The sequence below is a fragment of the Diabrotica virgifera genome, chromosome 1 (assembly GCF_917563875.1).
Source record: "Diabrotica virgifera virgifera chromosome 1, PGI_DIABVI_V3a".
In the NCBI taxonomy this organism is placed as follows: Eukaryota; Metazoa; Arthropoda; class Insecta; order Coleoptera; family Chrysomelidae; genus Diabrotica; species Diabrotica virgifera.
Window position 1 is genome coordinate 293,719,054 of NC_065443.1, and position 18,892 is coordinate 293,737,945.

Consider the following 18,892-nt stretch of genomic DNA (forward strand, 5'->3'; position numbering starts at 1 on the left):
TTTATCAGGCTATAATTCAATTTGGACGTTACGAATTTGTATAGTTGCAAAGTGTCGCTGTTACGAGTTGTCCGTTACCAATTGTCCGGTTACGAACTGTCTCGTTACGAGATGTCTGGTCACGGTTTTAAACATACATTTTACGAAAGAATTTAGTATTTTTCCTTTAAAAGTTTTGATCTAACAGTATAATGAAAGGTTTTTCCTAGCTACATCGATTTGGGTTGCAAAACGAATTTCATGGAGATTCGTGACTACGTAAAAGGCAAACGTCACGAAATATCTGGGAATATTTCAAGTGCAATTGAGTTTCTCTTTGCAAAACATAGAATAACAAAACAAGGTTGCACTATGTTTTATCGCATCGTTTCAGACGATGACGTAAAACGTTGGGTGTTTGTTTTGTTACTCATTTAATAATGTCATTATTGGCTTGTTTTCTTAATATACTTGTTATAAGTGATGTAAACAATTTTGCATTGGCGTAGTAAACTTAAAAAATGCAGAAATTTACCAAAGTATTACGTTTATGGGGGGGGGGGGGGGGTGGTTTGAACGTGTTTCTTTTATTTTCGACTATCCTAAAGGATTCAGTTACTTCAAATTATATATAACTTATTAAAACACTTTGATTTGGTCTATTTTGAAGTCTATAAAATGGGAAAAACTTCCAAAAACCAGTTATTTTCGTTTTTTGATGGTGTCGCAACTTACGGAAAAATATAGAAAACATTAGAAATATAGTTTTTGATAAAATACATAAAATATAAAAAATTAGAACTGCAGCCATCTTAAAAAAAGTTATAGATAGGTACGCTTTTTTCGAAAAAAAAGCAGTTTGAGGTTATGCACACCCAACCTACGGATATCTAAAAACAAGTAATTGGACTTCGTAAGTCCTAGGTTTTCACCCAAAGTAATCTAAAGTAGAACCGGAAGTCGATATTTGAACGCTTCGTGTAACTTTGCGTCGATCGATATAATATTTTACTAATTTTGAGTCATTTTAACTAAACTTTGGGTCATCGTTGTTTAAACAGAAATGACTTCAAAACAGGAATTAAAGATTACAACTCAACTTTTCAATACGCTTCGATTGATGTGCTACATGTACTATTTCTGCGACTATACCGGCACTTCTGGTTAGGCCTTTTTAAGCGGAAATGATATAAAAACCAAAACCAAAATTTTTTCTCATCTTGCTAAGGCATGTCGAATGATATATCGCTTATACTATTTCGGTGACTTTAGAACAGTTCATATGGTTGAACTCTAAAACCGAAAATCCGATGTCAAATTTCTCATCTTTAATACCATCCTTGGATTATAAGCTTTCATTCGACACCCCATTCGTCATTCTACCTGGTATAATGACGGAGGAGTTATATTCGCGGTTGGACGGACCGACGGACAGACAGCCTAGATCAAAGTTATCACCTTTAGTACCATACTTGGATTATATGCTTTCATTTGACACTTCTTTTGTCATTCTACTTGGTATAATGACAAAGTAGTTATATTCGCGGTCGGATGGACCGACCGACGTACAGACAGCCTAGGTCAAATATCTGACCTTTAGTACCATCCTTGGATTATACGTTTTCATTTTACACCTCATTTGTCATTCTACCTGGTATAATGACGGAGAAGTTATATTCGCGGTCGGAAAGACCGACGAACAGACAGCCTAGGTCAAATATCTCACCTTTAGTACATCCTTGGATTATAAGCTTTCATTTGACACCTCATTTGTCATTCTACCTGGTATAATGACGGAGGAGTTATATTCGCGGTCGGACAGACCGACGGACAGACAGCCTAGGTCAAATATCTCACCTTTAGTACCATCCTTGGATTATAAGCTTTCATTTGACACCTCATTTTTCATTCTACCTGGTATAATGACGGAGGAGTTATATTCGCGGTCGGACAGACCGACGGACAGACAGCCTAGGTCAAATATCTCACCTTTAGTACCATCCTTGGATTATAAGCTTTCATTTGACACCTCATTTGTCATTCTACCTGGTATATTGACGGAGGAGTTGTGATTACAGACAGACGGACGGACAGACGGACGTGGATAATTCAAAGTTTTCACATTTTTTGAAAATTGGGTGAAAACAAAAATCTGTTTTGAAAGACTCAATAAGGTCCCGTTTTCATGACAAGTGCTTAACGCGCGTTTTGACAACGCGCGATTACAACTAACATACATTTTGCTTGAGACCGTTCACATGCCAACAAGCGTTTTAATGACCTAAAACGCGCGTTAGCATGTGAACGGTCTCAAGTAAAATGTATGTAGTTGTAACCGCGCGTTATTAAAACGCGCCTTAAGCGCCTCTCATGAGAACAGGGCCTTATACGTGTGAAACTTTTATCGAATTTTTTGTAAGCGTTCAGATGTTTTATTTTTTGCGTGAAAACAGCTCGTCGTATAAAAAAAAGGGAAGAGAGACTTTTTGTCTAAAATTGAACAAGGAATTAAAAATGATTTTTAATTTGAAATATCTCAGTGGCGTACTATTTTTTTTCTTTAAACAATTCAGACTATTAGCCGTATGCGCGCTAATGATAAATATAAAATTCTTAATTGTATGTCAAAAATACGTAATAAATAACTACTTACCTCTTAAACCCCACCAAATTTCATTTGCTTATCTCAACCTGTTTTAGAGCAATAAATAAATCGTCAGTTTGTAAGAAAAATTATTTTAACATCTCGTATCTCGGAAACGAAGCATTTGCGGATAGTGATGTTAGAAAAGAATATTCTCAAGAGAATATTCTCAGCCATAAAATTCTCTCGATTATTTTTTCGTGATTTTAATTTCCAATCGTATAGTAAGATATTTGATCACATGTTTAATTCTGTCCAATCAAATTAAAATTATACTGAGAATTATCTACTGTAGAAAATTACCGATAGAATTTTTTTAAGTAGATTGTTTCTGTTTAATGGCAACCAGTTTCTTAGTTTTGACAACTGTCACATTTAAGAAAATATCCATAATATACGTATTAAAAAATAATCTTACGAATATCACACGACAGTAAGAATAAATAAGAAAATAATGGTTCATTTCTACTCAAATTTGTTGTCATTGGGCAATAGCCAGACAACAAATTTTCGAAAAACTGTCGCATTATTTTCAATTTATTCTCACTCTCTTGTGATATTATACCCGAGAATATTCTCAGCAACAATTTTCTATATTTTCAAAAACCGAAACAAAAATAAAAACTAGATACGGGTCAAATTATTATAATTGAAAAAATATGTACGTATATTGTTTTTTCCAATCCCATGAACTACTAGCAAGGGTGTTTACAGTGTAAATATTTATTGTTTTGGTGCAATATTAACGTGCAAATATTTAGAATGGTGTTCATTTAAGCAGAGAAGAACAAGTTGAGGAAACTGAGTTTGTAGATAATTTAGCAACTTTAAAATATGACGATGAGTCGGCTGAAATAATGCCAGATTTGGAACTTTATCGGTCTAAGGAGTAATTTTTTGGAAAACCATACGTTGTAAAATCAATTGAAAAACTATACTTAATCATATGGTTAAAAGGTACATGTTTCGGAACAAAATTAACTAACAATAGTAGTTCATATAATAAGCATGCCTTCATCCAGTGCAGCGACTTAAAGAAGTTTCAGTACTTATGGTTTTTTTATCCACTCCTCTAAAGAAACCGGCTCACTGCTGAACGGGCTCATAAGGTAATTTTTATTGCTCACAATTTAAAATTGTTAGACGTAGACCAATCCATGACTGAGCTGGCCACTCATGAAGAACAAAATCCCACAACTCATCAGTACATTGAAATGCAGATTGTAGATGACTAGGAGGAGCTAATAATAGAAATAGATTCTGAATCTGAGGTCTCATCTTTTATCATACCACATTGATTATTTGCTGTTAAGAAGAACATTCCATTTTTTATCGAAAGAAATTTTGTGTTTTCTGTTGTTTTTGTATTTTTTATATACAAAGAACACTGTTGTTTCATCTCATAATTTTGTATATAAGATCATGATTTTTAAAACCCTATTTTTCATCTTCAACAATATTCTTAAGTGCGTCATGGGGTTCATTCTCAGAAAATTCTCCATATCGACAATATTCTCCGATTTTTCATTCTCGAGAATTTTCCAACACTATTTGCGGACATATGTTTATAGAGCAAACTGTAATTATTTTTTCATGTAGAATTACTCCTTAAAGTTTGTAATACTTATTTAGAAACACCCTATATATATATATATATATATATATATATATATATATATATATATATATAAAACAAGGTTGAAATATTGGGGGTAGCAGCAATCTCAAAGAAAACTCTTTATAATAATTCAAAGCTTTCGATAATGTTTATTATCATCTTCAGGAAACTACAAATATAAATATACAGTATTTAACAATTAGTCTAACTAAAATCAATAAAAATTGTTATCTTTGTGCCATCAAAAATCCAAAACACCATAGTTTTCTCTCACTAAACTAGGTGTCTAGGATCCCCAGAAACACAAAAATAACAAAATATTGCTCTGAGAAATGCAGAGCTAATACTCTCACTATAAACACCGCATATCACAGAACAACCTTATTAATTTACTTTAATTTATATTATTTACTATTTACCAAGACAAAATTTCATTGTTATGTCAGTATTTAACAACTAGGCTCTACATCCTCAAATAATGTAAGTACCAAAACATATAAATAATTTTTTAGTAAGGTTGTTCTGTGATATGCGGTGTTTATAGTGAGAGTATTAGCTCTGCATTTCTCAGAGCAATATTTTGTTATTTTTGTGTTTCTGGGGATCCTAGACACCTAGTTTAGTGAGAGAAAACTATGGTGTTTTGGATTTTTGATGGCACAAAGATAACAATTTTTATTGATTTTAGTTAGACTAATTGTTAAATACTGTATATTTATATTTGTAGTTTCCTGAAGATGATAATAAACATTATCGAAAGCTTGGAATTATTATAAAGAGTTTTCTTTGAGATTGCTGCTACCCCAATATTTCAACCTTGTTTCCTAACTGTTCAGCAAAGATTATATACCTGTTATATATATATATATATATATATATATATATATATATATATATATATATATATATATATCGAATTACAATTTATGCCAGATGAATTAAAAAAAAAACGATTTAGTATCTGACACAAAAAAGAATTTCCATAATAGGTTGTATACCGCCCATCAGCTATAGACGATGTACATATGGTTCTTTTCATGAGCATTTTTCAGTGCGTCACAGTTTTTCGATTTCTCTCTAACGCATTAAATTGTATGTGACAGAAAAAAACGCACCTCGCTGATTACATTTCGTCGGTGACATTTATAACATTTAATTTAGTTGTCAATAGATGGCGCTAATAATATAATATTAAATAATATTATATTATTCTATATAAAAAAAAGAATGTGTGTGTACTTTGTACGCACGTAAGAAGTTATACTTCTATTATAATATAATTTCAACGAAATAAATATACCTACTTAACAGTTACAATACAAAAAATTAACAATAATTACCCAAAATTAACCAAAACTTAACAATGCCAAATATTAAAAAAAAAAGAAAAAAAAGTATGAATCGTCCGGGATTTGAACCCGCAATCTCGCGATTTCTCGATCTCTGGTCCAATGCTCTACCAACAAGGCCATCAAGGCGCATGCTACTTACCTTTCAGGTATACACATAATTATACATCACGGTGACAAGTGAAATACAAAAATAGATGTTTTAATATTTTACGCCCAAGGAAGACAAATCTAAAGACACAAAATTATAATAAAAAACCTTTTAAACCACCTTTTTCAAATTGCGCAAGTTGTATTATTAATATTAATGTTAATAAATGAAATATAAATATTTTGACGTTTCACAATTTGACAATTAACTTTTAACTGCAGTGCCTTAAAAATTTTAAAGCACTAGTGCCTTAAAGTAGCATTTTTAACGCTCCTATGGAGACCTAAAAATTGCATTTTTAACACGTTTGTGGAAAAATATATTTAAAAACACTAATATATTCTTTCCACACCTTTTCTGGACTGATACATACATAAATTAAAAACATTTAGTAACTAACTCCATACTGCCTGTGTGCGCATGCGCGCAGATTAATAAAATTTCACCCTCAATGAAATCGCGCCTAAAGAAGTAAAACTTCAAAAATTTAATCTGTACAATTTATAAGACTATACAAATCAAAGAAAATACCATTTTATAAATGCAATAAACAAAATTGATTTGTTTTTATATCAAATTGCAAATAAAATGTGATAACTGTCAGATTTAACTAAAATGTCATGTTAGAATAAATGTCATAAATGTGTATTTATCACGGACTAACCTTTTTTTCTATCATTTGTGACGCACTGAAAAATGCTCATGAAAAGAACCATACCATCCACAATCCACAATATCAATAGATCTGTTGCTGGTTGCCTACATAGGTAAGATATTTAGTCAGGGTCAAAGTACCAGGATGTCATTTAATTATGAATGTGAATAAACTTTAAATATGCGTTTCTGCCGGTCAATATATTTATTTACTACTATCAATCTATTACCATTGACCTGTGTAGAATAGTGTTTATTCCCACCCACATTTGTTCTGCTTTCGAAAATTTCACGGCCAAATTATAAAAATGTAAGGTAATTGGTCACGCACTCAATGCTTACAAATTGCATATTTTTTGTCGGCCGTCGAATATACAGTCTAGACTGGTCAATGAATACCAGAGCGGTGAATTAATTTGACTGTTTAATCAACAATGACTATATAGTAGTATACGATTATGAAAATTCACCTAAACCAGTGTTTCCTAAACCTTTTTGCCTCGTAGACTACTTACCGATATTTTTATATACAGGGTGTTCCGAAAGTAGCGGAATGGTCGAATATTTCACGAAATGAACATCGTATCGAGAAACTGAAAAATATGTGTTCAATAATTTTCAAAAATCTATCGAATGACATCAAACATAATCACCCATTGCACTCCCTGGAGATGGGGTGGGGTAACTTTAAAAATCTTAAATGGAAACCCCCAGTTTTTATTGCAGTTTTGGATTCCCCACGTAAAAGTAAGCAACTTTTATTCGACACATTTTTTGAATTGTGGATAGATGGCGTTATAGTCAGAAAAAAACGATTTATCGTGATACCATAGGTAAATTATAGAAACGGTGTAATATCTCGAGAAATACACTTCCAAATGAAAAACCAAAAAATACGTGTTTAATATTTTTCAAAACCCCATTGAATAACACCAAACATGACCCTCCACCCCACCCCCGGAGGTGGGGTGGAGGTAACTTTAAAATTTTAAATAGGAACCCCCATTTTTTATTACAGATTTGGATTCCTCATGAAAAAATAAGAAACATTTATTGGAAACAGTTTTTAGAATTGTTGATAGATGGTGCTATAATCGGAAAAATACGATTTGTTAGCGCCATCGTATATCATTTATCAGTTTAATTCAAAAATAAAGTAGACAATTTGTTCCAAAAAAATAAAAAATAATGTTAGGGGGCATCCCCCATATCACTTATGGGTATGAAAAATAGATTACAACCTATTCTCAGTCCTAGGGAATATACGTGTAAAATTTGATAAAAATCGGGAAAGCCATTTCGGAGGAGTATGGTAACTAACACTGTGACAGGAGAATTTTATGTATATAGAAGTATCTGTGAATTAAATAATAAAAGTGACCAACTTTGACCCTAATTGACCTAGGCAAAAAAATATTTTTTGAAAATTCGTGTAAAAACACCAGCTTTTCAAATACCAAACTGGATTTTAGTCTACAGTCAATATTAACAAAGTTATTCAAATTATTATTACGCCAAAAATGACTCTACTGTAGTAAAATATTTTTGCAATGGTAAAAATTATTTTTTATTGATTTTTTAAAAACTTAAACTTAAAAATATAAGTCTTCTTCTTTCATGTGGTTGTCGCAGAATCGCTAAGTTCTGAGCAATAACATTGCAAAAAAAGCTCTGTGGGATAAACAAATTGAATAAAATTTAAACCAATTAACGAATTGTTTTGAAATTTTTTGTGCATTATAAGGACTACTTGACTAAACTTTACGTGCAGCATCAAAGTCTTAAGTTTATTTTTGAAAAAGTTATAGTAAATTTTTGGTTTTCGAAATTATAGTTTTATTTTGCAATTTACAAAGCAACAAATGGTCTGACCAAAATTCAAAAACTGCCATTTTAAACCTTTGTCCATCTACTAAAAGATGAATACTCTACTCTAAATAATATATTTAAGTACGTATTTTATACGTGTAGCGATTTAAAGGAAAACCTTCAATTTTTGACCCTTACTTATTAATAACTAAAATTCTCGTCCGAACTGTGGACATTTTTATATTTATAATGTATTAGGTATATAGTACCCCAAAAACCCAATTTTAACCTGGCTAGTCAAGTGTTCTGAACATGCCTTTTTGCCTTATTTCCCTGGAGAAATAGTTTAGTTTTAGAGCAAGACGATCAACGAGAAATTATTAAATTATCCCAGAAAATCGAGTAAAAATCTGATTTCTTCGAGACTTTCACCTACTTTTTATCGATCACGAAAAAGCCTATTACTTGTATATCCCAAAATAAACCAAGAAAATATCTGCAAGCAACATATATCAGTGGCATGTGAATAGATCGGGAGAAGGGATGCAAAAAAGTTAACGGGTTCATCTGTACGAGGGCACATGTTATAAGGGAGAGATTAAATGTCCAGCAAACGACGGCACTGTTGCCAGATTTACTTTTTCCTTTTAGCGGGAATTTTAAAATTAGTCTAATGCCACTTTGGTTTTAAAAGAGAGTTCTGTATTCTTAAATTTATAACCTTACTTTTACAAGTAATTAAGATTATTTTATTTACATGTAAATATTGAAACAAATATTGTACTGTGTCATAATTTAAAACTCATGTTGCAGTATTTTGAAAAAAAAAAAATGAAGCTCAAAAGAAATATACTTATACAGTACAAATTATTTTTTAATAGGAATGGAAATTTACGATCTCAAAGGTGAAAGTGTGTTGGGATAGTATAGATGGACACTTTTTTATTTTAGTATTAAGTGGTTACATAATTATTCAGAATATTAATAAAATTACTAGTAATTTGAATTAGTTTTAATATGTATTATAATAGTATTAATTCTCATCATGTATCTGTCTAAATAGCTAAGCGCTAAAGCCGCAAAATAAAAAAAATTGAAAAAAACATTCTTAGTGGCCTAGCACCTTTACTTTGCCTGGGGGCGAGGCGAGTTAATAAATTCTATTTTCTTATTGCAGTCATTTTGTGGCGGCTTAAGAAGTTACATAAATTATGTCTTCAGGCTGTGAAATTTTAACCGTAGAAAGACATCTTTATGACTTGTATTTACATGATATAGGGCTTTTCACTCAGTCATTTGTTTCGAGCTTCTGTCATGTGTTGTCTAATATTAATATATCTATGTCATATGTTATTGATATTGCCAATGATACAAACCAAAGACGTATGACGTAGATACATTAATATTATGTGACTCATGACAGAAGCTCGAAACGAATGACAATCGATGAAAAGTCCTATTGGCGTCTGCATATCAGGATCCGGTAATACTATATTATTTAGCTATGATCAGGATATTGCTGGTTGTACAGAAGTAAACAACACTTTTTTGATTAAAAGGTTTATTTCATTAAATCAAAACTTACATGGATACAATTTAAATAAGATATTTTTTCTATTTAAGGCAATATAATATAAGATATATATTTTAGTATAACTCTCCTCCATTAACAAGCTTTAACACATTCAGTGGCCATGACGTATGGGTAGCATCACGAAGGTTTTACGGAAGGTACTGACGACACATAAGTTATGTGAGTAGTACTGTCTAACTAAATAAATGATTTAAGTATGTGGTACCAGCCAAGTGGAGCTTGTTCGAGATGGGCACCAAACATGTTAATCTGGTCATGCACAAAGACTTATACTATAATATGTTATATCTCATATTGCTCACTATTGTAATGAGTGAGCCTGCATACACGAACTATAATATATTATTATGGTTCTGTGTATGCAGGCTCACTCATTACAATATGAGATGTAATATTATGAGATATACCTATTATACAGGGTGTCCCGAAAAGAATGGTCATAAATTATACCACAGATTCTGGGGTCAAAAATATGTTGATTGAACCTCACTTACCTATATACAATAGTGCACACAAAAAAAGTTACAGCCCTTTGAAGTTACAAAATGAAAATCGATTTTTTTTCATATTTCGAAAACCCTTCGAGATTTTTCATTGAAAATGGACGTGTGGCATTCTTATGGCAGCAACATATTAAAAAAAAATTAAAGTGAAATTTGTGCACCCCTTAAAAATTTTAAGGGGGTTTTGTTCTTTTAAACCCCCCCAAACTTTTGTGTACCTTCCAATTATATTATTATTGTGACACCATTAGTTAAACAAAATGTTTTTGAAACTTTTTTGCCTCTTAGTACTTTATTGATAAGCCAGTGTTTATCGAGCTATTTTGAATATTTGTCGAATCCACCACATATTTGTATATGGATGGTTAAGTACGATTATAGAGACCTGTTAATCTGAAAATGTATTTATAATTTACATTTTTAGGTATATTTTGAAAAAGAAGTCATATCTCGATAAAAGGTGATTTGTCAAAAAAAGAGTAAGAGGCAAAAAAGTTTTAAAAACACTGTTTTTAACTAATGGTATCACAATAATAGTGTAATTGGAACGTACACAAATATTTGGGGGGTTTAAAGGGACAAAACCCCCATAAAATTTTTATGTAAATATATTAAAAAAGAAGCCGAATCTCGATAAAAACTTGCTTATTGAAAAAATACTAAGAGGCAAAAAAGTTTTAAAAACGTTGTGTTTAACTAATGATACCACAATAATGAATTAATTGGAACGTATACAAAAGTATGGGGGGGTTTAAGGGAACAAAACCCCCATAAAATTTTTATGGGGTGGACAAACTTCACTATAATTTTGTTTTAAGATGTTACTGCCATAAGAATGATACATGTCAATTTTCAATAAAAAATCTCTAATAGTTTTCGATATATTGAAAAAATTCGATTTTCATTTTGTAACTTCAAAGGGCTGTAACTTTTTTTATGAGCACATTTGTACTAAGGTAAGTTAGGTTCAATCGAACTATTTTTGACCGTAGAATGTGTGGTATAATTTATGACCATTCTTTTCGGGACACCCTGTATATTATGGTATAGCTCTCCATGAGTGCCAAGTTTTAAACTTAACTGATAACAACTAATAGATACCCTTTTATCCAAAATTTTCAATGAAAATTTTGAATGGTCACATTGGTATTAATTCCACAACCCCTTCCTATAACAATAGGCCCATTGTTGGATGGTATTGCAGTAGTTCTACTGGAAATACTCACTAAAATTGTATGTATTTGCATCACTTAGAAGTCTGCCCAAAAAGCTATTAATACTCTCTAAACCAGCGGTTCTCAAACTTTTTGAGTCATGTACCACCTACAGTTCTTCTTATTATTTTTGGTACCACATATAGAGGTTGTAACAAAAATACAGCTCATAAATTAAATAACATATTCTGGAACCAAAAATAGTTCGATTGAACCTAACTTACCCTAGTAAAAATATGCACACAAAAAAAGTTACAGCCCTCTGAAGTTACAAAATGAAACTCGATGTTTTCCGATATATCGAACTATTGGAGATTTTTACTGAAAATGGACATGTGGCATGACTATGGCAGGAACATCTGAAAAAGAAATTATAGTGAAATTTGTGCACCCCATAAAAATTTTATGGGGATTTTGTTCCCTTAAACCCCCCCAAACTTTTATGTACGTTCCAATTAAATTATTATTGTGGTACCGTTAGTTAAACACAATGTTTTTGAAACTTTTTTGCCTCTTAGTATTTTTTAGATATACCAGTTTTAATCGAGATGCAGCTTCTTTTTTAAAATGTTAACATAACAATTTTATGGAGATTTTGTGCCTTTACACCCCCCAAATGTTTGAGTATGTTCCAATTAAACCATTATTGCGGTACCATTAGTTGAAAACAGTGTCTTTAAAACTTTTTTGCCTCTTAGTATTTTTCCGATAAGGCACCTTATCTTAAATCTGTAATTTATAAATTAATTTTCATATTATTATAGGGTCTCTATAATCGTACTTAACAGTATACAAATATGTGGTGGATTTGACAAATATTCAAAATATTTCGATAAAAACTAGTTAGAAAAATTACTAAGAGGCAAAAAAGTTTTAAAAACATTGTGTTTAACTAATGGTGCCACAGTGACAATTTAATTGGAACGTACACAAAAGTTTGGGGGGTTTAAAGGAACAAAACCCCCATAAAATTTTTATGAGGTGCAGAATTTTTTTAATATTTTGCTGTCATAATAATGCCACATGTCCGTTTTCAATAAGAAAACTCAAATAGTTTTCGATATATTGGAAAAAATCGATTTTTATTTTGTAATTTCAAAGGGCTGTAACTTTTTTTTGTGTGCATATTTGTACTAGGGTAAGTTAGGTTCAATCGAACTATTTTTGGTTCCAGAATATGTGATTTAATTTATGACCTGTATTTTTGTTACACCCTGTATTTTTAGAGTGTATTATGAAGACTTACTACTATTACTACTATTTTAATTTTTTTTGTGATTTGTGTACCACCGCAAGTAATGAACTGTACCACCAGTGGTACATGTACCACAGATTGAGAATCGCTGCTCTAAACCATCATTAATACATCTTGTATACATAATAGGATTTTTTTCAGAATCAGATATTTTATTAAGATTTACTTACCATGCCCTATCTATGTGCCAGGCACTTAACAGTCTATTAGGAGCAATACCCATTACATTTGACGAGGCATTGTAAAAGGTGTCGCTTATGCCTGATATGAAAACATTTGACTATACATATAATACCAACACAGACATGTATTTAAAAAAATTGGTAAATTAAAGTAGGTATCTTTTCTATTTGAAAATAAGAAAGCAGTACAAAATACATTCCCAAATTCATCTTTTACTAATACTGTCATAAGTTCAAAGTCATAGGAATTGAGCCCATGAATTCCATCGATTGCAATAAAGGATTTACCAAACTTAATTAACATTTCCTTTTGGCACAGTATTAAGGAAAATAAGACAAAAATCATAAATGTTAAATTCAGAATGAATATCCATTAGTATGCCCTGTTGTTTGTCAAATAATATTGGACATGAGTCTGTAAGCATTCAACCCAAAAATAAACACTGGTTGCATCATCATTGTACATATACCCATCTTTCAAATCAATGCCATAAGAGAGTTTAATGTTTGTGATATATTTTCTTGTAAGTAAATATATTCTTTTTAATTCGCCTCCTATGCTATTATGCTATCCTGAACAGTCTGAAGTTTACTAAAAAAGTAAAATATAGGTATAGGAGAATCAAACACACTATTTTAGTTTGAAATTGTAAACTCTAGTAAATATTCAAGAGTAATATTTAAAAAGTGGTTTAGTGGTAACATTCTTGTTTTAAATTATATTGTGTATATCGACGGCGGAAAGGCAGGACATCATAACTGAAAAATTTGTATAAAATGAGTTACTTCAGTTTTCGCTTTAGAATAAGTGTATCAGCACCTATTAAACAGCTTTTAGAGCTGGGAAAGCCTTTTGGAAGCCTTCCGGAAACTTTCCCAGCTGTAATCGCTGTTTAATAGCTGCCGATACACTTATTCTAAAGCGAAAACTTAATGCCTGGTTGCACCAACAGATCTTAAGCTCCAGCTCAGCTAAGCTCTACTTATAGATAGGGCCTCCTTAAGTATCACTTACGTTGCACCATAATTTTATATTCTTACCTTATTATCAATTATTTCTATTATTATATTATGGTATTCTTATTGTAATATATTATAATTATATTATATTAATTCTTATGATATTCTCGACTTAAGCCTAAGATATGTTGGTGCAACCGGGCATAAGTAACTCATGTTATAAAATTTTTTCAGTTACGAAGTCCTGACTTTCCGCCGTCGATATGCAAATACATATTTTACTTACATTTTTGAAGAAAGTCTCAAAATAAACTTTGAAGAGATATTTATCTGATTTTGGTATTTATGTAAGTGCTCTATATCATCCTCATGCCCGTAATGTGTTTTAAAATAGTTTCAATATTTTTAGATACTATTATTCGACTAGTACACCAAATAAACATTTTGCAGGATCCTTGGGATTTTAAAGCTGTTTCTCTATCTTGTTTTGTAAGATAATTTTTTGAGGATCACATACATATACATTCATAATAAGATGTTTCATGTTCTTGTACTCTTGTTCTCTTCCTGTGCCATCCATACAGTGCAAATCTAAAAAACAACATAACAGGTGATTACATGGGCAGTTATACTACTTACAGCTTACTTTGTATCTAATCTATTATCTAGTATTAGTATTACTCTGTTAGTATCTACCTACATAAAACTATCTTTGAAAGCTAAATTTTGGATATCAACATCAACCTTAATACTTAAAAAATAAATAAAAATGTGGAAGTTACACGTACCTACCTAAAAGTTTTTGAATTGCAATTTTATCAACTGGAAAAGACTGCAACATAATGAGTTTGAAATTATGACACAGCACAATATTTATTGTTTCAATTTACATGTAAATAAAATAATAATAATCCTAATCACTTGTAAAAGTAAGGTTAAGATTTTTGACTTGAGAAAACAGAACTGTCAAATTTAAAACCAAACTGCTATAAAATTTTAAAATTCCCGCTAAAAGGAATCTGGCAACATTTCCGTCGTTTGCTGGACATTTAATCTCTCCCCATGTTATAATGGCTGCAAGCAACCCCTGCAGATTTAATCACATTAGATATATTTATCTTTTTGTACTTTGAAGGAAGTGTCTTAGTGTGTAAATAATTTATTTCTTTAGCTGAGCGCTTTTGACTGGTCAGTCAGCTGTCTCTACTAGGCTAATATGGATGGGTGATACTTGACATACTATATACTCAATTTAGCATCTTCTAAAATAACATATTTTTCGTTGTTAGAGTCTCATCTTCGATATGGTCTTCCTTTTTGGGGTTTTAGTTCAGCTCTCCAATTTGATGTTATTTTTAAATTGCAAAAAAGAGCAATAAGATATCTGTTTGGCTTCAGAAGATCTACACATTGCAGAAGTTACTTCAGAGATCACGGAATTTTAACACTTCCATCTTGATATATTCTAGAAACGGTTTGTTTAATTCGTAAACACCTTCATGCCTTTCTAGCAAGGCCCAATCATCTTCACTCCACCAGAAATTCAATCTTTGATATTTATTTACCATCCACTGAGTTAGTAAAGAAATCTATACTATATTCCACAAAAAACTTTTCAACCATCTCCCTTTACAACTTAAATCTGTAACATCTTTCTCAAAGTTCCGTAAAATGTCAAAAGCCTATCTATCTAAAAGACCATACTATTCAATAGAAGAATTTCTTAATGAATAACTAAGAAAATTGGGTTTCATACGCAGTAGCTTAAACTTGACAGTTCCTAATGTTGTATTTTATTTATTTATTTGTTGTAAGTATGTTCAATTTGCAATTTATATAAATTTTGCAATAAATTGTTTTTGTCTTTGCTTTTATATCTTATAAAAGTATATTGACGAGTTATCTAATTTTAGGAAATTGTAATTATTTGTTATTGATATTATTTTTCTTTTGGCTGTATGTAAGTTGTCCATAAAATTTTCACGTCCTTCATTCATTCAAGTGTGTACAAAATTATCAGTCTTTCAACTTTTTGTACTTTTCTCTAAAACGAAAATACTGTAAAATTCACGCTGTTTTCACTCTTGCTGGTTTTCGTTCTACTACGTTAATTCCAAATCCAGCTATCGATTTGAAGGGAACTGTTTAATGTATGTACATATTATTTCCTTTTCAGATATGGAAGAGACTTAATGATCACGGCAGAAACTGGCGTCATGTTTACAAAGCTTTAGTTCTTTTAGAATACCTAATTAAGACAGGATCCGAAAAAGTAGGTCAGCAGTGCAAAGAAAACATATTTGCCATTCAAACGTTAAAGGATTTTCAATACTTGGAGGAAGGTTCGTACACAATTTTTTTAGGGAGTAAATTATTGTTTTATCACAAACGTATTTAATAAGATGTAATTTTAATTTATTGTTGACAGTTTTTTGTCATTTTAATAGTACAGTATGCGGCAAAATAAACAGTACTGAAATGAATATTGAAATGTTTATGACTATTTATATATCCAGTATACATAGTGTGACTAACTCCATTTAGTCGAATTCGGGACAAGACTGAAAAAGTACCTAAAATCCGGGACATTTCAATGAAAATCGGGCCATTTTTTTTAAATATAAAACTATATCATCATTTTATTGACTATTTAGCATTTTTATGTTGACAAAATTTTTTTTGATGGAATGGGTTGTAATAATAATTACATTTTTGTTGGTTTTTGACGTTTCGACTTCCAAACTGTCGTCACCTCTGCGAACTACGTGACCAAAGAATTGCACAATTCGTTGCAGACATATTGTGAACAGCCTTTTTTTAATATTGAGTTGGTTTAGAATGAAAACGTTTGTCCTATGAGCTGTCCAAGGTATGCGCAGCATTCTTCTCCAGCACCACATTTCAAAGACATCAATTTTTTGGCGCTCGCATGCGCGAAGATTCCAAGTCTCTGCTCCGTACAGAAATATTGAGAATACAAGGGAATTCACCAGTCTCAACTTGATATTTTGAGAGATAGATCTGTCTTTCCAAACTAGTTAGGCGACTCAACGCATTTTTTGCCATACCAATACGTCTCCGAACTTCTGCTTCAAAGTTACCATCGTTAGTTATACTCGACCCGAGATAGACCAAGGTGTTTACTATCTGGTATTCCTGTAACATGTTAGTCAGTTGAATAGTGCCGAATCTGTCGACCACCATTATTTTTGTCTTAGCTTTATTGATTTTCAGACCAACTTTATTGCTTTCGTACTCAACTCTTCGCAGAAGATCCAACATTTCTTGCTCATTTGGTGCTCTAAGTGTAGTGTCATCAGCAAATCTCAAATTGGAGATTTTCTAGAAATTTGGAAAGAGTTCTATAGAACTGCATTTAAATCAGTCCCTTAAATTCTGCAACCATAACATTCTCTTTCTTCCTATACTCCTTCGGCGTCTTATCTTTCCCTGTATTATCAGTCTTGGCATTTCATATCGCTGTCCCCTCATTACGTATCCTAGATATTGCAACTTTCTTATTTTTATTGCGTTTATTATTTCGCATTATCGTTTTGTTCTGTGTCCATGCTATTCTAAGCATTCTTCCGTAACACCACATTTCAAATGACTGCAGCTTATTTATGTGTTCTTGCTTCAATGTCCAGCTTTCAAGTCCATATTTCAGTATCGAGAACACGTAGCATCTCAAAGCTCTTACTCTCAATTTTTATCTAAGGTCTTTGTTACAGAGAATTGTTTTCATTATTAAAAACGCATTTCTTGCTATTTCTATTATAGTCCTTATTTCTGTTGTATGATTATTTTTCTCTGAAATCCAGGTTCCTAGGTATTTTTATCAACCCTTTGTATCGGTACATTTTCCAAATGTATGATTGTTTGTATGATTGTATTATCATGTATTTGGTCTTTTTATATTTATTTTTAGTCCATATTCTTCACAGAAACTGTTTGTTTTGTTTAGTAGTAATTGGAGTTGTTCAGCAGTGCTTGCCATCATCACGGTGTCATCTGCATGTCTTATGCTGTTAATGGATCTTCCGTTAATTATTATTCCTTCAGTTTGAGATAGTAATGCTTCTTCAAAAATGGCTTCACTAAGTATATATGTTACCGTTAAAACCCAATTTCAGTTAAAACCCGAATTTACTAGTGAAAACCAGTTTTAACTAAGCGCTTTAGACAACTCTAGTTTTAACTAGTCAAAACTAGATTTGACTGCTAAATTCGGTTAAAACTAGAAATCACGAACGGATTTCATTTAGAGTAGTTTATATGCGATTCTCTTGTAATTGCATATCGATCAAATTTACCTGACAGCGACTATTCATTTCTGAATGCAATATAGGTTTGGACACGTTTTTATATTTTTAAGACCTCTCTTCGTTTTTATATTTTTACTCTTCTTCCGTTGGCAGGTTTCACACATAGGTATAAAAGTATTGATCATATGAATAAAAAGTTATATTTGGCTATTTACTGGCGGTTTCAGTCTTCAACCTATCCCGATTTCTATGAAAAGTAGCAACAGCTTCAATTATGCCAAACATATTTTCGACAGGTACATAATATTTGATGGGATTAATTTTAGAAACTAACTTTTTTATTTCGCCAACTTCAACAATTCTAAATCATTTTAGTCTTCGATTTTGTAATGGTGTTTTCTTGGCAGAAAGTTCCGCATCTTGTACTTCGACCATTAATTTATTATACCTATATGCTTTTGATCACAACATTGTAGTGACTTTCTTTCTTCTCTGTCTCTTCCATTTTTAAAATCATTTCCAAAACACGTTCTTTTCACGTTCTTATATCTGTTCTCAATCTGATATTCGATATTATCACTAATGGTGAATAGTACACAGTGGTGTAATAACCAATAAAAACAATGCAAAGCAATCAACAGTTTCACACACTACTTTGCTACCGACCGGCCGCCTTCTTCATTAACACTACCCCGAACAAGCCGTAATACTTGTC

The 18,892-nt window shown here is 31.6% G+C and overlaps 1 protein-coding gene and 1 long non-coding RNA gene across 9 annotated transcripts in view; one reads left to right on the forward strand and one right to left on the reverse strand.

Annotated features, from left to right (window-relative positions):
- Positions 1–18,892, forward strand: part of LOC114324222 (epsin-2) — a 128,726-nt gene that overhangs the window by 71,409 nt on the left and 38,425 nt on the right. For all 7 annotated transcript variants that reach the window (XM_050651860.1, XM_050651855.1, XM_050651843.1 and 4 more), the window contains one exon: positions 16,089–16,254. In XM_050651860.1, coding sequence (XP_050507817.1) covers positions 16,089–16,254 — 166 coding nt within the window. The remainder of the gene's footprint in view (positions 1–16,088; positions 16,255–18,892) is intronic.
- Positions 13,466–14,928, reverse strand: LOC114324225 (uncharacterized). 2 transcript variants are annotated; one of them, XR_007698392.1, is made up of 3 exons: positions 14,705–14,928; positions 14,199–14,503; positions 13,466–13,544 (listed from the first exon to the last, which is right to left on the reverse strand). It is a non-coding gene; the product is annotated as an uncharacterized LOC114324225 (long non-coding RNA). The 2 variants fall into 2 exon arrangements; XR_007698393.1 differs by having other exon boundaries at positions 14,701–14,928.